The sequence below is a fragment of the Urocitellus parryii genome, chromosome 16 (assembly GCF_045843805.1).
Source record: "Urocitellus parryii isolate mUroPar1 chromosome 16, mUroPar1.hap1, whole genome shotgun sequence".
Classification (NCBI taxonomy): domain Eukaryota; kingdom Metazoa; phylum Chordata; class Mammalia; order Rodentia; family Sciuridae; genus Urocitellus; species Urocitellus parryii.
The window spans coordinates 19,635,644-19,662,617 of NC_135546.1; the positions used below are offsets into that span (position 1 = coordinate 19,635,644).

General features: G+C 54.0%; 1 protein-coding gene across 1 annotated transcript; it reads left to right on the plus strand.

Annotated features, from left to right (window-relative positions):
- Positions 1-6,195: 6,195 nt before the first annotated feature.
- On the plus strand, positions 6,196-26,660 carry Copg1 (coat protein complex I subunit gamma 1). The gene is made up of 24 exons (XM_077793464.1): positions 6,196-6,355; positions 7,973-8,025; positions 8,458-8,538; positions 8,778-8,849; positions 8,975-9,054; positions 10,319-10,394; positions 11,098-11,190; positions 11,425-11,511; positions 12,391-12,548; positions 12,631-12,764; positions 13,449-13,516; positions 13,928-14,116; positions 14,646-14,741; positions 16,497-16,740; positions 18,711-18,786; positions 20,115-20,218; positions 20,744-20,869; positions 21,240-21,308; positions 22,525-22,667; positions 22,887-23,058; positions 23,715-23,812; positions 24,550-24,688; positions 25,202-25,300; positions 26,194-26,660. Exons 1-24 carry the CDS (start codon positions 6,319-6,321, stop codon positions 26,322-26,324), a joined length of 2,625 nt encoding a protein of 874 aa, XP_077649590.1. The 5' UTR covers positions 6,196-6,318; the 3' UTR covers positions 26,325-26,660.
- Positions 26,661-26,974: the final 314 nt, after the last annotated feature.

A 26,974-nucleotide genomic window follows, 5' to 3' on the forward strand; every position in this document is an offset into this window, starting at 1 on the left:
ATAAAATACAAAATAGGGCTGGGGACGGGGCTCAGGGGTTCAGTGCCCCTGAGTTCAATCCCCTAACACCCCCCAAAGAAAATACAATCATCAATTTTATAGATGGAGACATGTATAGACATTTTTTTTTTACCTTTTTTTGGAGGAATATATAGAATTTTTTTTTAAAGTTGGGAAATAGGTTTAGCCTTTTTTTTTTTTTAATGCAGGGGATCAAAACCAGGGATATTTTACCACTGAGCCACATTCCCAGTCCCTTTCTTATTTGATTTTATTTTTTTAATTCAATGATTTACTTATTTTGTTACACATGCTGGCTGAAGGCGATTCATTTCCTATTACACATATAGAGCACAATCTTATTTTATTTTAATTCACCTTTTTATTATGGGACAGGGTCTCCCTACATTGGTAATTTTTATTTTTATTATTATTTTTTTATTTAGAGACAGGGTCTCGCTGAGTTGCTCAGAGACTTGTTCAATTACAGAGGCTGGCCTCCAACTTGCCATCCTCCTGCCTCAGCCTCCCAGATTGCTGGAATGACAGGTGTGTGCCACCGGCACCTAGCAGGATCAGCTTATTTTCAAATACTATATTAGCCGGGCACAGTGAGGCTGAGGCTGGAGGATCACAAGTTGGAGGCCAGCCTCCTCAATTTATCAAGGCCGTAAGCCATTGAGTGTCCTGTCTCAAAAATAAATAGAGAAAATAAAAAGGGCTGGGGACGGGGCTCAGTGGTCCAGGGCCCCTGGGTTCAATCCCTAGCACCAAAAAAATTAATAAATAAAGCAAATTTGACTGAAAAGCAGAGTTCTGTGTTACCAGCCTCATCTGCCAAATTTCTGGCTGCCGTCACAAAAATAAAAAATAAATCAAGAAAAATAAATAAATAAAACAGAGAAAGAGGCGACGTCAAGTGATTGACAGAGACTCTCAGCGGGATCTAAGCATCGACCCATTTCCCAGAATGTGACCCCATTGTTGATTGACACCTGACTCTGATTGATAGCCGGAGGCAGGTCTAGACAGGAGCAAATGGGGTGCAGGCTGCTCCCAAAATCTGTCCATAGGGGTCTCTTGGAGAGAGAGGGCCAGGGTGGGGTCAAGTGACCACAGGAAATGGGCCATTGGACATCACTGGGAATCCTGGGTTTTTTGTTAGTTTTTTGGCCCCAGGGATTGAACCAGGGTGGGGCTCAACCCCTGAGCCCCATCCCCAGCCCTTTTTCTATTTTATTCAGAGACAGGGTCTCGCTGAGTTGCTTAGAGCCTTAGTAAATTTTGAGGCCGGCCTCCAAATTGCGATCCTCCTGTCTCAGCCTCCTGAGCTGCTGGGATGACAGGTGTGCGCCACCTCGCCAGGATGCAGACCATCTTCTCTTTTGTTTCTTTGTTTTATTGTTGTTGTTGTTTTGTTTTTCATTTATAGGTCTCCTCACTTTCTCTAACAATCATGACTAACATTTATTGAGCACCTGCTGCATGCTAGATCCTGTTGTAAGCATGTTCCCTCTTATTAGCTCACTTAGTCCTTGTGTCCCCAACTCCGTGGGATAAGTCCCATTTTATGCCAATCCTGCAGCTAAGGAAACTGGTTTAAAGCTCACGCTTTGGCTCAACTGGGGGCATAAAGAGGGTAGAGATCTGGCCTGTGCTGTTTGTGGCTGATCCCCAGAAGCCCACACGGTATGGTCCCTAAGAGGAATCGGATGTCTAACTGCCAAAGAGATCAAGAAGAATGCAGATGAATTGGATGTGGGCAATAAGGGAAAAGAAAATGTCCACTGTCACTCCTCCCAGTGGCTCTGGAGGCTGAGGCAGGAGGATCGCAAGTTGGAGGCCAGCCTCCACAACTTTGTGAGGCCCTGAGCAATTCAGCGAGACCCTGTCTCTCAATAAAATAGAAAAAGGAGCTGGGCACTGACTGTCGGGAGCTGCCACATAGGAGCTGAGCGCCCCCTAGCGTTCAGCCATGGAAATGTGGAGGCTGGCCTCCCTGACCTGGAGGCAGGCAGCCTCCCTTCTGTGGATGGAATGTTCTCTGCATACTCTTTCTCTCTTTCCCACGGAGCCCTAAGGTCGCAAGAGCCGCCCTGGCTTTGGAAAAGGTCCTCCCCTGGGCTTGAGTGTCTCCTGAAGTCATTGAAGCGGTCAGATCTGTGAGCCCAGCCTAGGTCCCCAACTGGGATGGCTGGTGACAGGGACAGGGCTCAGTGGTTAAGCACCCCTGGGTTCCATCCCTGGTCCCTTCACCCCCCAAAATTAATTTAATGTCCTCTAGGTCTCCGACAGAACTGGGTCCCACGTGGTTGCCTGTGAGATGTGTCCTGCTTTGCACACGAGTGTGACTTGACCCCCACCAACACACACACACACAGTTTGGCGCATGCGCATTTTAGCTGCTGTGGAAAAAATGCCCCTGGGCTCGCATCCAGCAGGCGCCACCCCGTGTTGGCCGCGCGCAGTGCAATGGTTTGCAGGAGGAAGTGCCACCTAAGGGGGACGGTGAGCCCCTGGGACCTTATGATGAACACTCCCCTGGGTTTATAGGAGAATTTACCCTAAGTCTTCAGTCTGGTTAATGGAGATGTTCCAGATCTCTCCTATGCATGGCCACCAGCCCCTGGTGACTCACTAATAGCTATTCCGGCCACACCGCCCCTTCTTGCAGGGTGGGGAGAGCCTGCGGATGGTCCCTTCTCCGCCTGTATTGCGGGGACCCGGACAGCTAAGTGTCACCCCTCCCAGGACCAGGATAGGTGTGAATTGGGTGACTTAGGAAGTGAGGACCCACAAAAAGCCCTGGGGCACCCTCAGACCCCCCAGTCCAGGAGTCTCTGCATTCATCACATGCAAAGACACGCAATGCCCCGCCCTGGGGCGCACGCCTCTCATGCCAGCGGCTGGGGAGGCTGAGGCAGGAGGATCGCAAGGTGGAGGCCAGCCTCAGCCATTTAGCAAGGCGCTTAGCAACTCAGCGAGACCCTGTCTCTAAATAAAATATATATTTAAAAAAGGGCTGGGGATGGGGCTCAGGGGTTAAGTGCCCCTGGGTTCAACCCCCACTATCCCACCCCCCCAAAAAAGAAATGCAACTCAAACATCCATTTAACTTTGATGTTGTGTTTTCCTTTTTAGTGAACCTGAAGGGATTTCTTTTCTTTCTTTCTTGCCCCCCCCTTTTTTTATACCAGGAGTTGAACCCAGTGGGTGTTCTACCGCGGAGCCACATCCCCAGCCCTTTTCTAAATTTGATCTTGAGACCGGGTGCTGAGGCTGGCCTCCAACTTTCGATCCTCCTGCCTCAGCCTCCAGAGCTGCTGGAATTATAAGTGTGTGTCCCCTGCACCTGGACAAGAGACTTACGAAGGTGAAGAGATGACAGATACAAGCGTGATTGTTCATTTTGTGTGTCAACTGAACTGGGCCTTTAGGGCCAGATCTGTGGTCAAACATTATCCTAGGTGTTTCTGCCCAGGGATTTTGGGTGACATTAAAATGTAAAGGGGTGCATGTGGGTGGAGCTCAACCCGTCAGTTTCACGATTGTCCAATAAACAGATGAATGATTTTCAGCTTCAAGAAAAGCAAATTAGACCCCAGTGAGATACCACTTCATACCCACTATGTTCACCCCCCCCCAAAAAAAAAGTTTGGTTCTAGTACCTTGGAGAGGACAAGGACCCAGAGTAACAGTATAAATTGGAAGACACTCTGTAAACCATTGACATGATCTTGTAAGTTTGACTATGCTTGGCAGTTCCCCTCCTTAATATGCATATATACTCAAGAGGTGACCCTGTCCCAGTGCCGTGGTGCACACCTGTGATCCAGCAGCTTGGGAGGCTGAGGCAGGAGGATCACAAGTTGGAGGTCAGCCTCAGCATCTCAGTGAGGCCCTAAGCAACTTAGCAAGACCCTGCCTCTAAATAAAAAGGGGGATGGGGTCGAGGCTCAGTGCTTGTCTTGCATGTGTGAGGCCCTGGGCTCCATCCTCAGCACCACATATAAATATAAAAAAATTTTTAAAAATAAATAAAAGGGTTGAGGATGTACCTCATGGTCAAGCATCCTGGGTTCAAGGGATTGAACTCAGGAGCCCTTGACCTCTGAGCCACATCCTCAGCCCGATTTTGCATTTTATTTAGAGACAGGGTCTCCCTGAGTTGCTTAGTGCCTTTCTTTGGCTGAGGCTGGCCTCGACCTTGTGATCCTCCTGCCTCAGCCTCCCCAGCCCCTGGAATTACAAGCGAGGGCCACCGCTCTCGGCTGACCATTCTTCCCTTCTTGATAGATTTGTGCAACTATCCTGCTGCAAACTGCCGCCATGGGCAACTCTGTTTCCCTTTTTTGGGGTTAATTTCCTCTGGATAAAGGGGAGCGGTGGAGGGTTCAAGATTTTGAACATCTTTCTGGCTCTTGCCAACTTCACCTTGGCTCCAGATCTCCACCAGAACCTCAGCCTCCACAAAGCCGGGTCCCTCCTCGGTCACTCCACCTCCTGCCCCACCTTTCCCACCCGCGATCCTCTGTCCCAGCCCCTGCCTGTCCCCTTCCCACTGAGCTCACCGGGACTCCTGGTCCTCAACTCAAGTGCTGGGGTCCCCTGCTCCCCAGAAAAGCTAGTTCTGCGCATTGCAGCGCCTGCCCATCCTGCCCCGGCTCTGCCATCTCCAATGCAACTGGCTTGATGGCAGGCAGGACCTTTCTTTTGTCCCCAGGAAGATCCATCCACTCCTAGCAACGTGTCATTTTTCTCCTTCCCGTCACTTCTCACCCCGGCCGCTGGGGGGCGCCAGAGGACGGCGCCGGGTAGACACCCAAAGCAAAGAGCAAAATCAAGTTCAAGGCTGATCTTTCCCACTAGAGGGGGCCCCCAAAACTTCAGCCCTCCAGTCCCAAGTTTTCAATTCTGCAAATACTTCAGTGCCATTCACACAGATGCACCAAAAAATAGGTTGGAAATCATCATCTAGAATTTATAACATGAACGAATGCAATTGTAACTATTATAACAAAATGATGCAAACTATGAGAATAATAATAATAACCGAATGAACTTCTCTTATTCCCTCCCTCTTGTGGCGAATCAGCATCCGCATATCAGAGAGAACAGTCCACCTTTGGCTTTCTGAGTCTGGCTTATTTCACTTAGCATGAGAGTCTCCAGTTCCTACCATTTACCATAACAAAATTATGTTGACTATTAGAAAAATAAAATAGCAATAAATAATTCAATTCTAGTCTAATAGAATAGCAATAGAGTGCTAATTACCATAACTATAATAGAATTCTATGATTCTATGTTATATAATTTCAATAGAGGGCACACACCTGCAATCCCAGCAGCTCTGGTGGCTGAGGCAGGAGGATCTCAACTTCAAAGCCAGCCTCAGCAAAAGAGAGTCCCTAAGCAACTCAGTGAGACCCTGTCTCTAAATAAAATACAAAATCAGGGGGGCTGGGGGTGGGGCTCAGGGGTTAAGCGCTCCTGGGTTCAATACCCAGTGGCCCCCCCCAAAAAAAGTATAAAACAATTTGCACCAGATGCAGATAAGAGCAATCCCACGCATTCGTTCGTTCAACAAGGACTTACTGAGCAACTACTACAGTCTACTGTAATCCTTGGCCGTGCATAAAAGACAATAAAAGCAGACACGCTTGGGAGCGCGCCTGCAATCCCGGTGCCTTGGGAGGCTGAGGCAGGAGGATCGCAAGTTGGAGGCCAGCCTCAGCCACTTAGTGAGGCCCTGAGCCACTCAGGGAGACCCTGTCTCTAAATAAGATATAAAAAGGGGCTGGGGAGGGGGCTCAGGGATTAAGCACCCTGGGTTCAATCCCTAGTGCCTAATAATAATAATAATAATTTTAAATATATTAATATATTAAACTTTAAATAATATTAAAGCAAAAACAGAGTGTTTGATGGCAATTCAAGGTCACAAAGAAAATCCCGCGGTGCACTTCAGCGGGGATCGAGGCGCAGGGAGGCAGTGCCGCTCAGCCTGGGCCCACGTTCTCCGGCCCTTCCGGTCCCGCTTCCCTCCGCGGCTCCTCCACCCGCCAAGCTGCGGCGCCGATGGGGTTAACGCAGGCCGCGGCGGCGGCGGCGGCGGCGGCGGCGCGATTGTGCGCAGGCGCGGAGTGCGCGGTGCGCCTGCGCCTGCGCGATGCGCCTGCGCAGAGCGCCGGGCGACGTGGCCGAGCGCAGCCCGGAAGTGGCCTGTGGAACGGCCGCCGGACCGCTGCTCGGAGCCGCTCGGTCCCCGCCCGGTCCCCGTCCCGCTGCTGCGTGGCGCCCGCGCCGGCCGCGACCATGTTGAAGAAATTCGACAAGAAGGACGAGGAGTCGGGTGAGGGAGGCCGGGCCCTGCGCAGCGTCCCCCGTCCTCGGGACACTGCGGGGCGCCCGGGCCCCGCTGCCCCCGCTGCGGCCGGTCCGCGTCCCGAGGCTCAGGGCGCCGGCCCGTCGCGCGCTCCGGGACCCTTTTTTGTCATTTTTCCAATTTGCTCTTTACATATTTTTTTTTTTCGGGGTCAGGGAGGGAACCCAGGGGCGCTCACCCCCAGCCCCGTCCCCAGCCCTTTGTATTTATTATTTAGAGACAGGGTCTCGCCGAGTGGCAGAGGCCGGCCTCCACCTTGCGATCCTCCTGCCTCAGCCTCCTGTACGGCCGGGATGACAGGCCTGCGCCATCCACCGGGCCAGTCCGCGGACTTTTCTTTATTCTGCCCATCTCAGTAGCTCTCCGGAGGCTGAGGCCGGAGGATCGCAAATTGGAGGCCAGCCTCAGCCAAAGCGAGGTGCTCAGCAACTCAGGGAGACCCCGTCTCTCAATAAAATGCAAAATAGGGGCTGGGGACGGGGCTCAGGGGTGGAGGGCCTTCCTGAGTTCAATCCCTGGTCCCCCTCAAAAGAAAGATCATGTCCAGTTCATTCTGTTGTCTTTCCTATTCACATCCCTTCTACCTTCCCTTTGTCTGATCTGATGAACTTGAGCATCTGCACATCAGAGAGAACATTCCACCTTTGGCTCTTGGAGTCTGGCTTAGTCCACGTAGCATGATCCTTTCATTTATAGGCAAATGCCATTATTTCATTTTTTATGGCTGAGTAATATTCCACTGTGTGTATGGACCATGCTATCTTTGTCCATCCCCTGTTGAAGGGCACCTAGGTTGGCTCCACCGTTGAGCTATTGTGAATTGAGCTGCTATAAACACTGATGTGGCTGTGTCCCTGTCCTGTGCTGATTTGAAGTCCTTTGGGTATAAGCCTCGGAGTGGGACAGCTGGGTCCCATGGTGGCTCCATTCCCAGTTTTCTGAGGAATCTCCTCTCTGCCCTGGGCGACTTGGGCGAGTGGTTTGGGCAGAGTGGAGCCCCTCACAGGACAGTGATGGGACCTGGGGACAGGTTGGGGGCCCTGTGGCTTTGCTTTGTAGATGACAAGGACAGCTGTCCCTTCCCTGTATCGGGAGGGATTTTGCTGTGGCTTTGGCACCAGGAATTGAGCCCAGGGCTTTGCACGTGCCAGGCAAGTGCTCTCCTTCTGAGTGACATCCCCAGGCCCCCCACCTTTTTTTGGTACCAGGGATTGAACCCAGGGGTGGGTGCCTTACCACTGAGCCCTGTCCCCAGCCCTCGCTACAGTTTTTTTTAGTGCCTGGGTCTCCCTGAGTTGCTGAGGCCTCATGATGTTGCTGAGGCTGTCTCTGTACTCGAGATCCTCCTGCCTCAGCCTCCCCAGCCACTGGGATCCCAGGAGGGTGCCACTGGGCCTGGCCTCAGCCCTTGTTATGGTTATTATTGTGTCTTGAGATGGCACTCGGCTCAGGTGCCCAGGTGACCTTAAAACTCTGCCTGAGTGGCCGGGGTTCCAGGCGGACACCCCTGAGCCTCGCTGTCTGGATTGATCTGAAATCAGGGTTCATAACCTGGAAGTGATTCTCTGTCCTCCTTGACTCTAGGTGGAGGCTCCAACCCTTTCCAGCACCTCGAGAAGAGCGCAGTACTCCAGGAGGCAAGTGTCATTGGGACCTCTGTGAATGTCATTGACGCACTCAGAACACAGACCCAAGTCCTGGTTTAAGGAGCCGTGGGGGCAGGGCATGGTGGTTCATGCCTTTGTAAAATCACCATGGCTCGGGAGGCTGAGGCAGGAGGATCCCAAGGTAGAGGCCAGCCTCAGCCACTTAGCCCCTAAGCCACTCAGCGAGACCCTGTCTCTAAATAAAATAGAAAAAGGGGCTGGGGACGGGGCTCAGTGGGTTGAGCACCCCTGGGTTCAGTCCCTGGTCCCCGAAAAAAAAGAAAAAGAAACAGAACTTTTTTTCTTCACGTTGACTCGGGCGTTTATCCCGTGACTTCTCAAACCACAAATGCCCTTGAGAGTGGCCAGCAGAAGGGACGTGACCTGGGCCAGAAGGTCATGTCCTTGGTGGCTTCTTCCTAGGCCCGGGTCTTTAACGAAACCCCCATCAACCCTCGGAAATGTGCCCACATCCTCACCAAGATCCTCTACCTCATCAACCAGGTAAGGGCCGGGCTCGTGGGGGACCCTGGGCGCAGGTCAGCGGGCGCCCTGGGCCTCTGACGGTCTCCGTGGCGTGAGCCAGCGACCCAGCTCGGGTCCCCCAGTCCCCGATTGTGAAGTCTGTCTGCCACAGAGTCGCTGAGGGTGCAGGGCTGGGGACTGAGGTCTGGAGCGGGGGGCAGCTGGTGCCCGGAAGAGCCCTCTGTCCCCAGCTGAGGCTGCTCTCTTGGTGACCACAGGGGGAGCACCTGGGGACCACCGAGGCCACAGAGGCCTTCTTCGCCATGACCAAACTCTTTCAGTCCAACGACGTGAGTGTCGCGTCCCTGTCGTGTGTCACCCCCCCCCACCCCACCCCTACCCCCACTTTCCTGGTGGCCGCTGGGACGGGTGGACTGTCATGGTGTCCGATGGGCTTTTCCCCCCTCTTTTCCAGCCCACGCTGCGTCGGATGTGCTACCTGACCATCAAGGAGATGTCCTGCATCGCCGAGGACGTCATCATCGTCACCAGCAGGCAGGTCTCGGGGCAGTCGGGGGAGGACAAGTGGACTTGGGGCTCAGGGTGTCCGAGGTCCCAATCCACACATGGTGGCTCCACTCCTGGGCCGAGGGGAGGCAGGACATCATGGAGGAAGAGAGGCTCGGGAGGCTGAGGCAGGAGGATCGCAAGGTGGAGGCCAGCCTCAGCCACTTAGAGAAGCCATAAGCAAGTTAGCGGGAACTTGTCTCATAATTGAAAAAAGGACACGGAATGTCCTTCATTGGTGGGTGGAGCATCCCTGGGTTCAGTGCCTAGTATCCAAAAAGGACACCTCGGGCCTCTTGTAGCCTTGGAATCGACAGGGTGACACCAGGCAGTCAGGCCATTAAGGTAAGGTGTAGAAAGGGTTGTTCTGGGGAGTATGCTGGACTGCGGGGGCAGATCAGGAGGGCACCAGCTTGATTTTGGACCAGAAAAATCATTTAGAGCCATGTAAGTGAGGTTTTTTTTTTCCTTTATTATTATTTTGAGACAGGGTCTTGCTCAATTGCAGAGGCTGGCCTCAAACTTGCAGTCCTCCTGCCGCAGCCTCCAGCATCTGTGGGATTACCCCGAGTGGAGTCTTAAAGGATGAGAAAGAAGGAGCAGGACAGAGGCTGGGGACATAGCTCAGTGGAGAGCACTTGCCCAGCGTGTGCAGGCCCTGGGTTCTACCGCAGAACCGTTGGGGAAAAGACCAGAGGCGGAGTGCAGAGGGAGTCCGGTCCAGGCTGAGAGAGCAACACATGCAAAGGCCTAGGGACCCATTATCCCAGTTCCTCAGGAGGCTGAGGTCAGAGAGTCACAGGTTCAAGGTCAACTTGGGCAGTTTAGCAAGACCCCCATCTCAAAAGCAAAAACAGAACCAAAGGGGCCCGGTCTTTGGGCAGCTCCGATCTGTTAACTAGGAAGCCACAGAAATGTCTTGGTGATGTCAGTGCAGTGGCCCACATCTGTCATCCCAGACCTCGGGAGGCTGAGGCAGGAGGATGGCAAGGTGGAGGCCAGCCTTGGCAACTTAGTGAAACCTTAAGCAGCTCAGCGAGACCCTGGCTCTAAAGAAAATAGAAAAAGGCCTGGGGTGTGGCCCAGTGGTTAGCGCCTCTGGGTTCCATCCCTGGGACCAAAGCCAGAAAGGAACAGAGAGTGGCGCTAAGCCTGGGACTCTTGTCATGCAAGCGAGCACGGTGACAGGGTAACTCCAAGGGAGGGACAGGCCGGGCTCCCCGCGTCTCAGCAGTGCCCTCTTTTCCTGCAGCCTCACCAAAGACATGACCGGGAAGGAGGACAACTACCGCGGCCCGGCCGTGCGCGCCCTCTGCCAGATCACGGATGTGAGTCCCTCCTCCGCCTGGGCCACCTCCCAGGCCGCCCCCAGGCCCATGAGCCAGGGCTGGGGGCAGGAGAACCTGGGGATGCTCTTCTCTGCACCCCACAATCTTCCTCTGCACCCCACAATCCTCCCCCAAACCCTCCACTCCTCCCGTGTACCCCATGCCCCTCCCCCCACTTAGCCCCTCCCCTGCACCTTAGGCCCCTCCCCTGCATCTTAGGCCCCTCCCCCACACCTTCCCTGCACCTTAGGCCCCTCCCCTACACCTTCCCTGCTCCTTAGGCCCCTCCCCTACACCTTCCCTGCTCCTTAGGCCCCTCCCCTGCATCTTGGGCCCCTCCCCCACACCTTAGGCCCCTCCCCTTCATCTTAGGCTCCTCCCCTGCGCCTTAGGTCCCTCCCTCGCGCCTTAGGCCCCTCCCCTGCATCTTGGGCCCCTCCCCCACACCTTAGGCCCCTCCCCTGCATCTTAGGTCCCTCCCCTGCATCTTGGGCCCCTCCCCTGCACCTTCCCTATACCTTAGGCCCCTCCTCTGCACCTTAGGCCCCTCCCCCACACCTAGGCCCCACCCCTGCACCTTAGGCCCCTCCCTGTACTTTAGGCCCCTCCCCTGTACCTTAGGCCCCTCCCCTGTGCCCCCACTCCTCCCCCCCACCCTGCGCCCACTGCCTGAGGGTCCCCCTCCCTCGTCCCCTGCCCGCAGAGCACCATGCTGCAAGCCATCGAGCGCTACATGAAGCAGGCCATCGTGGACAAGGTGCCCAGCGTCTCCAGCTCTGCCCTGGTGTCCTCCCTGGTGTGTGGCTGCGCTGGGACCCTGTGGGGGGGTGGGGGGCCACAGAGGGCGCCCTTCCCCGGGAGAAGCAGGGGGGCCTCAGAACCCCATCCCATCAGGGAAGCCAGCCTGGGGCTTCGGATTGAGGGGAAGGGACTCGTGGGGGGCAGAGGAGGGAGGGCAGGCAGCAGGCGGGTTCAGGACCCCGGGAGGCCACCTGTGTGCCTGCCCCTTGACCTGCCCCTGCGCCCACAGCACCTGCTCAAGTGCAGCTTCGACGTGGTCAAGCGCTGGGTGAACGAGGCCCAGGAGGCGGCGTCCAGCGACAACATCATGGTCCAGGTGAGTCGGGCCAGGGAGGGTCCTGAAAGTCCTCGGGTGGTGGCCCAGCCCCTACCAACCAGAGCTCATGCTTACCATGGCTGACCTGGTGGCCCCCAGTGTCAGACTCTTGTTTGTCACATCATCCTGGTGGGGAAATTTGTGGGGGACTCTGGGAAAGAATCCAGGGCTCCACTCGGGGACTGGGGTTAAAGGCTGCTGACCACCTGGGCACGGTGGTGCCCACCTGTCATCCCAGTGGCCGGGGAGGCCGAGGCAGGAGGATCACAAGTTGGAGGCCAGCCTCAGCAACTTAGCGAGGCCCTAAACAACTTATTCATTCCCTACTGGGGACTGAACTCCGGGGTGCTCTACCACTGAACTGCACCCCAAGCCCTTTTTATTTATTTTCATTTTGAGACAGCGTCTTGCTGGCCTCCAACTTCTGATCCTCTTGCCTCAGCCTCCAGGCTCGCACCATTGAGTCTAGCTCCGCCAATTGTATTCTGTTTTAGTTTTTTGGCTGGGCATTGAGCCCCGGGGTGCTTACCACACAGCTCTGTCCCGTCTTTTTTATTCTTAAAATTTGAGACAGGGTCTCACTAAGTTGCTGAGGCTGGCCTCCAACTTGCAATCCTCCTGCCTCAGCCTCCCAAACCTCTGAGATTCCAGTTGTGCGCCACGCGCCGGGCTGTCTACCACCAACTTTTTCTTCTTTTTTTTTTTTTTTTGTCTTTTCCTCTCTGGCTTCTACATATGAGGTGACACTCAGGACCCTTGACCTGCTGAGTTGGGCTCATTTCACTTAACATGACGCTTTCGGGCTCTGTCCGTTTTCCCACAGTGACTCCGCCGCTTCCTTCCCGTGTCACAGCCTCCCCTCTCCCTCTCTGTCCTCAGTACCACGCGCTGGGGCTGCTGTACCACGTGCGCAAGAATGACCGCCTGGCGGTCAGCAAGATGATCAGCAAGTTCACGCGACACGGCCTCAAGTCGCCCTTCGCCTACTGCATGATGATCCGCGTGGCCGGCAAGCAGCTGGAGGAGGAAGACGGCAGGTCCGCCCTGCTCCCCGCTGGGGGTGCCCCTCGTCACCCCCCACAGCGTCCCCAACTGTCTCTCGTCCCTTGTCACCCGCAGCCGGGACAGCCCGCTGTTTGACTTCATCGAGAGCTGTCTTCGCAACAAGCACGAGATGGTGGTGTACGAAGCCGCCTCGGCCATTGTCAACCTGCCAGGCTGCAGTGCCAAGGAGCTGGCCCCCGCCGTGTCAGGTGGGCCCCCACCCCCGCCCACGTCTGCCTGCGGGAGCCAGGGGCACCCCGAGATCGGCCGCGCTCTGGGGTTGGGGTCCCATCTGGGTTTTTTGGGGCTGGGGATTGATCCCAAAGGTGCTTAGCCACTCAGCGCCGTCCCCAACCCTTTTTATTTTTATTTTTATTTAGAGACAGGGTCTCTCCCTGAGTTGCTTAGGAGCTTGCCAAGTTGTTGAGGCTGGCCTCCACCTTGCGATCCTCCTGCCTCAGCCTCCTGAGTGGCTGGGATGGCAGGCGTGGGCCACCAGGCCTGGCTGGGAGGGCTATTTTTGATTCTGTCTTTCCCCTAAAGAGGCCAAGATGAGGGTCGGGTCTTTTCTGAAGCCAAGCAGGTGGCCTTGGTATGGAGAAGGCCTATTGGAGGAGCTCAGGATGTGTGGAACCCCTCTCAGGAGCTGTTCCCTGGTGTTGTGAGGAGTCAGTGACTAAGACCCTCAGCGGGCGACTCTGGTGCCTGCACACAGCAGGTGCTCAATAAGTGAAGAGCACCACTGGGCTGTCTCTTGATGGGCAAGGAGGCTGCTCACAGCCCAGCCACCCAGGGCCGGGGCCCAAGTGGGCTTGTCCCCTCCTCCAGAGAGGCCCTGCCCTGGTCTTCCCAGCACTGAGGGCGGCCTGGCTGCACCCCGTGTCCCCCCACAGTGCTCCAGCTCTTCTGCAGCTCCCCCAAAGCCGCGCTGCGCTACGCCGCTGTCCGCACCCTCAATAAGGTAAGAATCCCCATGCAGGAGGGTGGGATCCTGGCTGTTTTGTTATTTTGGATCCCAAGGATGGAACCCAGGGGTGCTGAACCCCTGAACCCCGTCCCCAGCCCTTTTTAGATTTTAATGAGACGCAAGGTCTCACTGAGTTGCTAAGTTGCGGAGGCTGGCCTCCACCTTGCGATCCTCCTGCCTCAGCCTCCCAAGCCGCTGGGATGACAGGCGTGGGCCACAGCGCCTGGCCAACTGGTGGTGTTTTGGGAAAGGCATAGACCTGGTCCTCGTTACCTTTTCTGGGGTGTGAGATTCTGGGGTCACAGTTCCTTTCTCTAGATGGTGAGCTCATCCGCAGAATCTCTGACTGGGCCAAACTGTTTAAATGAGGTAATGGAATCTCTGTCTCTCTGCGCCCCCCAACAGGTGGCCATGAAGCACCCATCAGCCGTGACAGCCTGCAACCTGGACCTGGAGAACCTGGTCACGGACTCGAACCGGAGCATCGCGACCCTGGCCATCACCACCCTCCTCAAGACGGGCAGCGAGAGCAGCATCGACCGCCTCATGAAGCAGATCTCGTCCTTCATGTCGGAGATCTCGGACGAGTTCAAGGTAGCCCAGCCTCTGGACGCCCTGGGGCCTCAGAGGACAGGCGCCATGCGCTCGCTGTGTCCACAGGCCTCCAGCCACGAGGGCCCTGAATGGCTAGTCAGCCTCGAGGCTCAGTGATAGTGGACACCTCACCCTTTGGGAGCCTTGCCCTGGGGGACACGCACGTCCTACCTCTGGGCCTTTCTGCCCTGGTTTCTTTGAGTCTCGAGAACCCTGGCTTGGGAGCCTGGCAGTGCCCACTCCAGAGGTCCGGTTCCTAGCTTAGCTGGGATCATAAGCAGCTCTGGAGGCTGAGGCAGGAGGATCGCAAGTTGGAGGCCAGCCTCAGCCACTTGCTAACTTAGAGCGACCTTTTATTTAGTCTCTAAATAAAATATAAAAAGGGCTGGGGACGGGGCTCAGGGGGTAAACGCCCCTGGGTTCAGTCCCTGGTACCAAAAAAAAAAATACGGTTGGCACTTGGCCAGCTGAGTTGCTGGGGTAGGGGCTGCTGCTCACGTCTGTCCGTCCATCTGTCTGTCTGTCCCAGGTGGTGGTAGTCCAGGCCATCAGTGCTCTGTGTCAGAAGTATCCTCGCAAGCATGCTGTGCTCATGAACTTCCTGTTCACCATGCTGCGGGAGGAGGTAAGGGTGGGGCCCTGGTCCTCCTGGGTGCTCAGAGCCACCTGCTGCCTGCGGCCCTTTAAGCTCCTGTTGACACCCGGTGGATGACACCGTGCACCATAGCTGGTGGTGACAGGATTGAGTAGTGACTCACCAGCCTGGCACTGACGGTGCATGAGACGCCCCAGGGTGACGTTTGTGCAGAGGAGGGAGAACGTTACTTCTCTAAGGGCGAAGACGAGGCAGGAATATTCCAGCTGTTCCAGAGTTCTATGGTGGTCTCTTTTTTTTTTTAGATTTTTTTATTCTCCTTAGCTCCCCGTGACAGCAGCGAGCATCCTGCCATGTCACACCTACACGGGGCATGACGTCCCACTCCTGTGGCTGGACCTGCTGTGGGGTGTCCCTGGTCGTGGGTTCCTCTGTGAACATGGGAAAGGGACGTCCATCCATTGCCCTGTCTCTCCCAGTCCCTCCCCTCCCTTCCCTCCACTCCCCTGCGTCTCATCCAGTGAACTTCTGTCCTCCCCCCTTATTGTGGGTCAGTGTCCCCATATCAGAGAGGACACTCAGCCTTTGGTTTTGGAGGCTGGCTTATTTCACTCAGCACGATCGTCTCCAGCTCCATCCATTGACCAGCAAATGCCATCATTTCATCCTTCTTCAAGGCTTCGTAATATTCCATTGTGTATACCATATTTTCTTTACCCATCCATCTGTTGGAGGACACGTAGGTTGGCGCCATAGCTTAGCTATTGTGAATCGAGCTGTTATAAACGTTGATATGACCATGTCACTGCAGTGAGCTGATTTAAGTCCTTTGGGTGTATATCTACAGGTGATTTCTTGTAGAATTGGATATTAATTATGTGCTATCGGGTCTGTTTTGGTTCCTGTTGTGAATTAGTGATTTCACTGATGTCTCAGCAAAACCAGTGAGTTTCACAGGAGCAAGAACAAATACTCATGGAGTGGACCTGCTCTCTAGATACCAGTGGCCTTCACCCAGCCCCAGGGGATCAAGGGCCAAGCAATACCGCACCCACTGCCTTGGGTGCCTTGAGGTTTCCCAAGAATGTTAGAGAAACGTGGTAATGACCTCAGCTAGTGGCCCTGGCCCCTCAGAGACAGGATAAACCCCCACTTGTGGTCCTCCTGATGGGCCTTGACCGTAAGCCTGATTTTTCCCTTTAAGATTTGGAAATCTGGGACTGTGGCTCATAGGCAGAGCGCACACCTAGCATGTGTGAGGCACTGGGTTCGAACGTCAGCACCACATTAAAAAAAAAATAGATAAAATAAAGATATTGGGTCCAACTACAACTAATAATTAAGTGAATGAATAAATGAATGAGAATGGGGAGTATAAGCCAAGCACACAAAGTGGTGCATGTCTGTCATCCCAGTGGCTCAGGAGGCTGAGGCAGGAGGATCCCAAGTTAGAGGCCAGCCTCAGCAACTCAGCGAGACCCTGTCTCTAAATAAAATGTAAAAAGGGCTGGGGACGGGGCTCAGGGGGTGAGCACCCCTGGTTCAGTCCCCAGGACCACGCACACTCAAAAAAAGAAAAGTTTTCATTGAGGTGTCAGAAGACAGTTCTTCTAATAGAAACCAGGAGAAGGCCTCAGTGAGCCAAACCTTTTGTTTTACCTAAAAATGAGATGCAGCCCCAGAGAGCCAGGTGCCCTGCCTCCAAGTTCGATTTGCACCAGTGTCACTTGTCCTTGGTCCTGGGGAGGCACCAGGGCCCCTGGCTCAGCTGACTGTCCCCACCAGGGTGGCTTCGAGTACAAGCGCGCCATCGTGGACTGCATCATCAGCATCATCGAGGAGAACGCTGAGAGCAAGGAGACTGGGCTGTCACACCTGTGCGAGTTCATTGAGGACTGCGAGTTCACCGTGCTGGCCACCCGAATCCTGCACCTGCTGGGCCAGGAGGGGCCCAAGACCAACAACCCCTCCAAGTACATCCGCTTCATCTACAACCGGGTGGTCCTGGAGCACGAGGAGGTCCGAGCAGGTAGGTCAGGGCCAGGGCTGAGCTGGGCCCTCAGCGTGTGTGGGGTGGTGACCCGGGACCTGAACCCCGGTGGGGACACAGGCCAAGTGCTCTTTTAAGAAAGATCTTAGCTATCATCTAAGGTGAGTGATACTTCAATCTCAAGTTTCAAAATATGCAGGTCTTTAGGGTATTGTAATTGTTCTAATAATAATTGAGATAAATTCATATACCATAAGTTTTGTCCCTTCACATAAGTGGACAGTTCAACAAGGGACCATCTGTTTTTTGTTTTTTTTTTTTAAAGAGAAGATAATTTTTTAATATTTATTTTTTAGTTCTCCGCAGACACAACATCTTTGTTGGTATGTGGTGCTGAGGATCGAACCCGGGCTGCACGCATGCCAGGCGAGCGCGCTACTGCTTGAGCCACATCCCCAGCCCTGACCATCTGTTTTTCCGTTTTGTCTTGTCTTGGTTTGGGCAGTGTTGGGGATGGAGCCCAGGCCCACCCTGCAGGCACTCTAGGCCACGCCCCAACCAGCAAGACACGCCCCTAAGACACTCTAAGACTAAGACACCCCAACACTAAGCTAGGTCCCTAATCACTGAGCCACACCCCAGCCACTAAGACACACCCCTAATCACTAAGCCACACCCCCACTACCAAGCACCAAGGCACGCCCCAAGCACTAAGCCACACCCAACCATGAAGCCACACCCCCAGCCACTAAGACACACCCCAACCACTAAGACACACCCCAACTACCAAGCACCAAGGCACGCCCCAAGCACTAAGCCACACCTAACCATGAAGCCACAGGGCCAACCACTAAACCACGCCCCAATCACTAAGCCACACCCCCAACCACCAAGCCACACCCCTAATCAGTAAGCCACGCCCCAGCCACTAAGTCATACCCCAACCCCTAAACGACGCCCCAACCATGAAGCCACACCCCCAACCACTAAGCCACACCCCAGCCACTAAGACACCCCGCAACCACTAAGGCACCCCTAATCACTAAGACACCCCGCAACCACTAAGGCACCCCTAATCACTAAGACACACCCCAACCACTAAGCCACACCCCAACTACCAAGCCACACCCCAACTACCAAGCACCAAGCCACGCCCCAAGCACTAAGCCACACCCAACCATGAAGCCACACCCCAATCACTAAGACACGCCTCTAATCACTAAGACATGCCCCAACCACTAAGCCACGCCCTAATCTTGAAGCCACACCCCCAACCACTAAGCCACACCCCAACCACTAAGCCACAGGCCAACCAAGAAGCCACGCCCCAACATGAAGCCACGCCCCCAGCCAGGAAGCCACACCCCCAGCCTCAACCCTCCTGTTTTGTTTTTTTTTAACTTCTTTTCTTTTCTAATGATTTTTTTAGTTGTCAGTGGACTTTATTTATTTTTATATGGTGCTGAGAATCCACCCCAGGGCCTCACCCATGCCAGGCAGGCGCTCCACCGCTCAGCCCCAGCCCCAGCCCTGATTTCTATTCTTTTTGAGCCCACCATGGGCAGGCTTTCTTGTCTCCGCCACGATGTCCCTAAGTCCACCCTCACATGTGCAGTCATCTGAGGCTCAACAGGAAGTGGAGGTCATTTGGGATCTGAGAATCCGGACTTGTAGGCAGCTCTTGGGATGGTGCCGTCGTTCACTTGGGAAGAGTTCTTGGTGCTGGGCTCAGTGCTGGAGCGCCTCTGGGTCAGTCCTAGCGTCCCCAAGGAGAAAAAATAAATGGTAGCTCAGGAAACCTGCACTGGACGCCAGTCACCCCATTTGAGTAGGTAGGCATTGGGGGCCACTGAGGCCCCAGGGGTGCAGGACCCACCTGAGTCGTGTATCATGTTGGTGGCCCTTGGGGCCCTCTGGAGCTCTGCTGTGTGCAGACCCTCTGAGCACCAGGAGTGCCCGTGTGGCGACTCACCAGGGAGCATTGGCAGTGATTTGGGGTGTGCCAACAGGTGCTGTGAGCGCTCTGGCCAAATTTGGAGCCCAGAACGAAGAGATGTTGCCCAGTATCCTGGTGTTGCTGAAGAGGTAAGCCTAGGCCCAGGGACCCTGTTGGGTGACATGTTGTCTTCGCCCCACGCGGCTTCCCCTAGTCTTTATGTAATAAAAAAGGAGGAGATGGAGCACTTGCCTAGCCTGTGGAACACGCTGGATTCAAGCCAGGCACAGTGGGGCGCATCTGTCATCCCAGTGGCTCTGGAGGCTGAGGCAGGAGGATCGAGAGTTCAAAGCCAGCCTCAGCCAAAGCGAGGCCCTAAGCAACTCAGCAAGACCCTGTCTCTAAATAAAATGCAAAGTAGGGTTGTGGATGGGGCTCAGTGGTCAAGGGCCCCTGAATTCAATCCCCAATATCCACCTCCCCCCAAAAATAAGATCTTGGGTCCATCCCCAATCTGTGAATGAATGAATGGATCAGTCAGTCCATGGTTTTTAACGTATTCACAGAGTGGTGGAACTAAAACCACCATCTAAATTTAAAATATTTTTTAGCTGGGTGCGATGGGGCATACCTGTATTATTTCCAGCTACTCTGCAGGCTGAGGTAGGAGGATTGCAAGTTTGAGGCCAGCTTTGGCAACTTTATTATTTTTTTTTTATTTTTTTTTCTTTTAAATGTTTATTTATTTAGTTTTTGGCAGACACAACATCTTTCTTTGTATGTGGTGCTGAGGATCCAACCCGGGCCGCACGCATGCCAGGCGAGCGCACTACCCCTTGAGCCACATCCCCAGCCCTAGCTTTGGCAACTTTAGTGAGACCCTGTCAAAATAAAAAATAAAAAGGACTGTAGCTGAGCGGTAAAGTGTCTCTGGATTCAATTCCCAGTACCGCCAAAAAAAAAAAAAAGAAAGAAATTATCGCGTCTTCCAAAAAACCTATATCCACTTATAGCTACATCTCATTCATTGAGCGTTTCCAGATCCAAACAACCACAAATCTACTTCTTTTTTTCTGGTACCAGGGATTGAATCCAGGGGCACTTAACCCCTGAGCCCCGTCCCCAGCCCTTTTTATGTTTTATTTAGAGACAGGGTCTCCCTGAGTTGCTTAGGGTCTTGCTAAGTTGAAGAGGCTGGCCTCCAACTTGTGATCCTCCTGCCTCAGCCTCCTGAGCCACTGGGATGAGAGGCATGAGCCGCTGTGCCCAGCCTAATACTCTTGAGCTCTGTCCTGGGCCCCCTCTGTGCGTTTCGATGGCTTTATACAAGAATTGCCAGGACACCACCTCTGGCGACGGAGCTGTCTGAGCTTTAAGAGACCCGCCTGCTCCTGCCACCCCTTGATGGAACTCTGCAGCGTGCTTCCTGCCAGCGCTGCGGATCCCCAGTCAGCAGCTCCCCGTTTCCCGGCTGCAGGTGTGTCATGGACGACGACAATGAAGTAAGGGACCGAGCCACCTTCTATCTGAATGTCCTGGAGCAGAAGCAGAAGGCCCTCAATGCAGGCTACATCCTGAATGGTGAGTCCTCCCTGGCCCTCTGCACAGCTCCTCCCAGAACAGCTACTTTAATGAGGCGAGGGAGGCCCAGGCTAGAGTCTCTTTGGACCTTCCTGGCAACCTCAGGGCGGCGTTGCTGGGACCTCAGAAGGCCCAGGAACATTCAGGCCACGCCATGTGGGTGGAAACAGCCTGGTCAATTGAAAATACTCATCATGAACAAAAATAACTTCTGCTGGGCACAGTGGTATCATCCCAGTCGCTCCGGAGTCCAAGGCAGGAGGATCGCAAGTTGGAGGCCAGCCTCGACAAATTAGTGAGGTCCTGAGCAACTCAGCGAGACCCTGTCTCAAAGTAAAAATGAAAAGTGATGGGGCTGGAGCTCAGGGGAGAAGCAACCCTGGGTTCCATCTCTGGTACCAAAAAGTAAACAAATGAAGTGATTTTCCCAGAGCCAGACCCCCCTAGGGTTTGTAATTTGGGGGATTCCTGGTGACCTTCTCTTGCGTTGTAAGGACGAGTGACCTCTCTCCCACTGGCCTCTAGGTCTGACGGTGTCCATCCCTGGTCTGGAGAGGGCTCTGCAGCAGTACACTCTGGAACCTTCAGAAAAACCTTTCGACCTCAAGTCTGTGCCCCTGGCCACCACGCCCACGGCTGAGCAGAGAACAGGTGAGATCTGCGCTTTTTGGGGGTACCGGGATTGAACTCAGAGCATTTGACCACCGAGCGCTACCCCCAGCCCTATTTTGTGTTTTATTGAGAGACAGGGCCTCCCTGAGTTGCTTAGGACCTTGCTTTGGCTGAGGCTGGCCTCTATCTTGCGATCCTCCTGCCTCAGCCTCCTGAGCTGCTGGGAGGACAGACATGCACCATACATAGCACCCTGTCAAATGATGCTTGCTCTTTTTCTCACATGCTCTGGACATTTTCAGGAGTGTTGGGCTTTATGGCTCAGGGACAGCACGGCAGTCAGCACCCTGCGGCCTGTCCCCTCCTAGTGGCCAGAGCTGTTGGTTAACCTGTATATTTGTGCCTACAGAGACCACCCCCATCGCAGCCGTCAAACAACCCGAGAAGGTGGCCGCCACCAGGCAGGAGATCTTCCAGGGTGAGTGGCAGAGCTACCAAGGAAATCCATGACAGGGGTCAGCGTGGGCCCACGCGCCTTCCAAGGCCTGACCATGTGGATCACGTGGGACCTGGTCAGTCTCCTGAGGGGGATTAAGAACTGAACAGAAGTAGAAACCTCGCTGGGTCTCTCCTGAGTGCTGGACTTGGAGACTTGTTTGTCCTACTCTTCTTTTTTGGGAGGGGTGAGACCAGGGACTGAACCCAGGGGCCCTCCACCCCTGAGCCCCGTCCCCAGCCCTATTTTGTATTTTATTTAGAGACAGGGTCTCCCTGAGTGGCTCAGGGCCTCGGTTTGGCTGAGGCTGGCCTCCGCCTTGGGATCCTCCTGCCTCAGCCTCCCCTTTTGAGGATCTAGAAATGCAGAGAGACAAAGTCATTGGCCCAGTGTAGCTAGCACAGCTGGAAAAATAGAAGCACTGAAATTAAGATCCGGATCCACCTGGCTGAGATCTGTTTATTTATTTATTTATTTACTGTTATGCGGTGCTGAGGATCGAACCCAGGGCCTCGCACGTTCTAGGTGAGCACTCTACCACTGAGCCCCAGCCCCCGCCCTCCGTTCACATTGTCTGCAAGTTTTATTTAATCGTCCATCTATTCCTCCAGTCTTGCATCTCTTTTTTTTTTTTAATATTTATTTTTTAGGTTTTTTTTTTAGGTGGACACAATATCTTTCTTTCTTTCTTTCTTTCTTTCTTTATTTTTATGTGGAGCTGAGAATCGAACCCAGTGCCCCACACATGCCGGGCGAGTGCGCTACCACTTGAGCCACATCCCCAGCCCCAGCCTTGCCTTTTTAATTAATTAATTTATTTTTGGTACCAGGGATGGAACCCAGGGGTGCTTAACCACTGAGCCACATCCCCAGCACTTTTAATATTTATGTAGAGACAGGGTCTCACTGAGTTGCTTTTGGCCTCACTAAGTGGCTGGCCTCCACCTTGCGATCCTCCTGCCTCAGCCTCCCGAGCCATTGGGGTGACTGACAGGAGGGCACCTCCGTGCCCAGCCCAGTTGTTCTGTTTCTCGTCAGGTCTTTTGTAGGACAGGGGAGGGGACTGTTCCTAGGAGGTGGTGCCAGGAGCCAATCGAGTATCCACACGCGTGTCCCCAAGAATCAGCTAGAATTCACTAGAAACTGCCCCACGCTGGTGTGGGCCACCGAGGCTGAGGGGGTGTGGCTGTGCTTTTAGAGCAGTTGGCTGCGGTGCCCGAGTTCCAGGGCCTGGGGCCCCTCTTCAAGTCGTCGCCCGAGCCCGTGGCCCTCACCGAGTCGGAGACGGAGTACGTCGTCCGCTGCACCAAGCACACCTTCACCCAGCACATGGTGTTCCAGGTGAGCAGGACGGTCCCAGGTCCTGGAGTGGCCTGGCACTGCCACCCTGGAGCTGCTGGGGACCCCAGTTGGGTGGCAGGGCCCCTCTAGCTCCTGAGGTCGCCAGAGACAGGGATCGGGGCCGGGGCGAGGATGGGGGGCCACCTGACCCCGTGGGGGTAGGGACCGCGGGCCTCCCCGCAGCCTGGCCTGGACCCCTGTCCCCTGTCCCCTGTCCAGTTTGACTGCACCAACACGCTGAATGACCAGACCCTGGAGAACGTCACCGTGCAGATGGAGCCCACAGAGGCCTACGAGGTGCTGTGCTGCGTGCCCGCCCGCAGCCTGCCCTACAACCAGCCCGGCACCTGCTACACACTGGTGGCCCTGCCCAGGGACGAGCCCACGGCCGGTGAGTCCCCCATGGTGGCCGGCCTGGGGCTGGGGGGAGGGCGTCACATAGTAGCCATTGTGAGATTCCCACTGTCACTGCTATTCATGTCACAGGTTGTAGTCACACAAACAGGATGTGAATGTGTCTGTACTGTCACTTTGATGGTTATGATTTATATTGACATAAATATACACATTTATATTATGTAAAAATCATTATTTACATATTTACATTATATAGTCCATGTTTATGTTATGTGTGAATATTACGTTGTATTTATAGTATTTTAATCGTATCTACAAGAAATACATCATATGACATAATATAAATGATGATAACTTGAATGGGCGAACATATTTACATGATATAAACATTATTTATATAAATTTATATTTACGCTTATGATATACTTAGTGCTTTTGGCCTCACTAAGTGGCTGAGGCTGGCCTCCACCTTGCGATCCTCCTGCCTCAGCCTCCCAAGGCACTGGGGTGACTAACAGGAGTGCGCCTCTGTGCCCGGCCCAGTTGATGTGTTCTAAATGTTATTATTTGGATTATTATTTATATTTATGTCAATATGTCTATATAATGTGTGTGTCACATGTTTGTGTTGGTCATTTGTGGTGGTGGTGACGGGGACATAGCCAGAGTCTTTGCCTTGCTTCCCCACAGTGGCCTGCACGTTCAGCTGCATGATGAAGTTCACTGTCAAGGACTGCGACCCCACCACCGGGGAGACGGACGAAGAAGGCTACGAGGATGAGTACGTGGTAAGCAGGAGGCCACCGTCCAACCCATCTTCTCCCTGCGGATTTGGCTTTATGGATTTTTCTATTTTTCTTTTTCTTTTATGTTTTAGTTGGAGATGGTCCCAATACCTTTATTTTGCTTATTTTGTGTTTTTTTTTTTATTGTGGTGCTGGGACTTGAACCCAGTGCCTCGCACCTACGGGCAAGTGTGCTGCCACTGAGCTTCGGTAGATTAAAAGAATGGTCTGGCCAGGCGCAGTGGCCCACGCCTGTCATCCCAGCAGCTGAGGAGGCTGAGGCAGGAGGATCGCAAGGTGGAGGCCAGCCTCAGCCACTTAGTGAGCAACTCAGTGAGACCCTGTCTCTAAATAAAATACAGAATAGGGCGGGGCTTCCCGTAAAAAATAGATAAATAAAAAGAGGAGAAAAAGAAATGGTGGCTTCCCTTGGACCTCACCCCTGTGAGTGACTGGCAAGGGAGTCGGCCTCAGCTCCTCCCGTAGTCCCTGGACACCCGGTCCCCAGGCTCTGGCTGCAGGCAGGCCCACGAAGATCGTGTCCCACAGAGAGAAGTCTAGGATGAGTCCCGTGTCGTGGGCTGGTTCCTGTGGGCACCCAGTAGGTGCTCTGTGCCTCGTGGGCGCACCTGCCGAGCAGGGTGCAGGGGACCTGGGAGAGGGTTCAGAGCATCAGCCCTGACAGACACAGGGCGGGTCCCACGGGGATGGGCGACTCACTTCTACCTGCACCTCTGCAGCTGGAAGACCTGGAGGTCACCGTAGCCGATCACATCCAGAAGGTCATGAAAGTAAACTTCGAAGCCGCCTGGGATGAGGTAGGGGATGAGTTTGAGAAGGAAGAGACGTTCACCTTGTCCACCATCAAGACTCTGGAAGGTAAAATTCTGAGGATGCTGTCCCTGACGTACCTGCCCTCCAGGACCCTCGGGTGTTATTTCAGAGTTCATTCCTTTTGCTTCCAAAGATCCAGGACCATGTCTAGAGCTCATACCTTTAACGCCACTTCACTAAAAGCCACTCAGCAGGGTGTCAGTGCCCAAAAGAAAAGCACACCTATAATCCCAACGACTCGGGAGGCTGAGGCAGGAGGATCGCAAGTTAGAGGCCAGCCTCAGCCACTTAGCAAGGCCCTAAGCAACTCAGCGAGACCCTGTCTCTCAATAAAATCTAAAAAAGGGCTGGGGACGGGGCTCAGGGGTGAAGCGCCTTTAGTTTAATCCCTGGAATCCAAAAAAGAGAGACACACAAGATACATGACTTGGGACTGGGGACGTGGCCCACTAGAAGGCGTCCTTAGCATGTGCAAGGCCCTGGATTTGACCCCCAGAACCTCACACATACAAAACCACACAAAAGATACCTGACTTTATGCCCTGGTCTCTCCTCCAGAGGCTGTGGGCAACATCGTGAAGTTCTTAGGGATGCATCCCTGCGAGAGGTCTGACAGGGTCCCGGAGAACAAGAATACCCACGCGCTGCTCCTGGCAGGTGAGCTGTGTCTTGGTGGGGTACCCCGACCCTGGGCTGCCAGGCACGATGGTGCACGCCTGTCATCCCAGCAGCTCGGGAGGCTGAGGCAGGAGGATCACAAGGTAGAGGCTGGGATGACGGATATGCACCACCTGCACCTGGTAGGATCCTGTGTCCAATGCCAAAAGGCCAATGCAGTTATCACACCTAAAACAATTAAGAAAAGGAGATGGAGGCCGGGCACGGTGGCACACACCTGTAACCCCAGTGGCTTGAGAGGCTGAGGCAGGAGGATCACGACTTTAAACCCAGCCTCCACAAGGGCGAGGCGCTACTCAGTGTGGACCCTGTTTCTGAATAAAATACAAAATAGGGCTAGGGATGGGGCTCAGTGGCCAAGTGCCCCTGAGTTCAATCCCTGGTACCAAAAAAAAAAAATTTTTTTTTTTTTAAAAAGGAAAGGAAATGGGATTTTTTTTTTAGCTGAGTGTTTATAAACAGCGGAAGGAGGACGCTTTGCTTCGCTGCCTGCGCACAGCTGACAGCCCCCAAACCCATCATTTGTGGCCACCCTGAAGTAGCTCAGTCCCCTGGGTCTTGTAGACACCTGCTCTGCGGTTTTCTCTGGCTGGGGCTGTCCCCTCCATCTGTGCTGTCAGATGTAGCCTCTGTGACATGAGGTACAAATGTCCCATGTCCAGGATTCATCCATCGGGGCTTGGAGAAATCTGGAAATGCGGTTGGTATCATTCCCTGTGCTTTGAGGTTCTGAGTTGGGGAGCTCAGAGTGGTCAGGCCTCCCCTCAGGGATCTCAGCCCAGCTCTCCTGCAGAGCCCCCTTGACCAGCCTCTGCCAGGGCCACCCTCTGCCCGTCCCCTCCCTCACCTCCCTCTCCCCCCTTCTCCTCCAGGCGTGTTCCGTGGTGGTCACGACATCCTCGTTCGCTCCCGACTGCTGCTTTTGGACACAGTGACAATGCAGGTGACAGCCAGAAGTACAGAGGAGCTGCCAGTAGACGTCATCTTGGCTTCTGTGGGCTAAGGGACCAGTCTGCCAGAGCCCATTCAGTCCTTTCCCCTAACACTACTCGAAAAATCCTGCTTCCCCAACAAACAGGTGGAGACCCTTCCCAAGCCTTTGTATCCAAAACCAATCAGGAACCATCGTGTGGATTTTTAAAAATTCCACCCCCTATCCCAGAATTCCTAGGGAGTAACTTTTTTTGGTCTTTAATAGAGGATTATTTTAGCTTGGCCTAGGTCTTGCAGTGCTGCCTGAGAGGGGAGGGGCGTCACAGTTGGGTAAAAGAAAATGTTTACACCTCAATTTATCCCCCAAGAAACGACCTTAGTACTATAATAAATCAGCATGTATTTATTGAACGACTACTACTTCTGCAGACTCCTGCCCCGGCCTCCACTTCCCCTGGGGACGCCTCCCTGGTGGAGGACTGTGTCCCCCCTTGCCCCTTTGATGTTGTATCATCTCCTACTCACGCTGCCCGAGCACCAGGCCTGGGGAGCAGCAGTAAGGTTTGCCAAGTGAGTGACAGCAGGTGACCAGCTCCAGGGTGGTCTCCTGGGGCCTCAACCCTCCCTTTCATGGTGTGACTAAAAGATCTGATTTGATCAATTTTAGAGGAGGAAAAGTTAGTTTGGGGCTCAAGGTTTCAGAGGACTCAGTCCATAGAG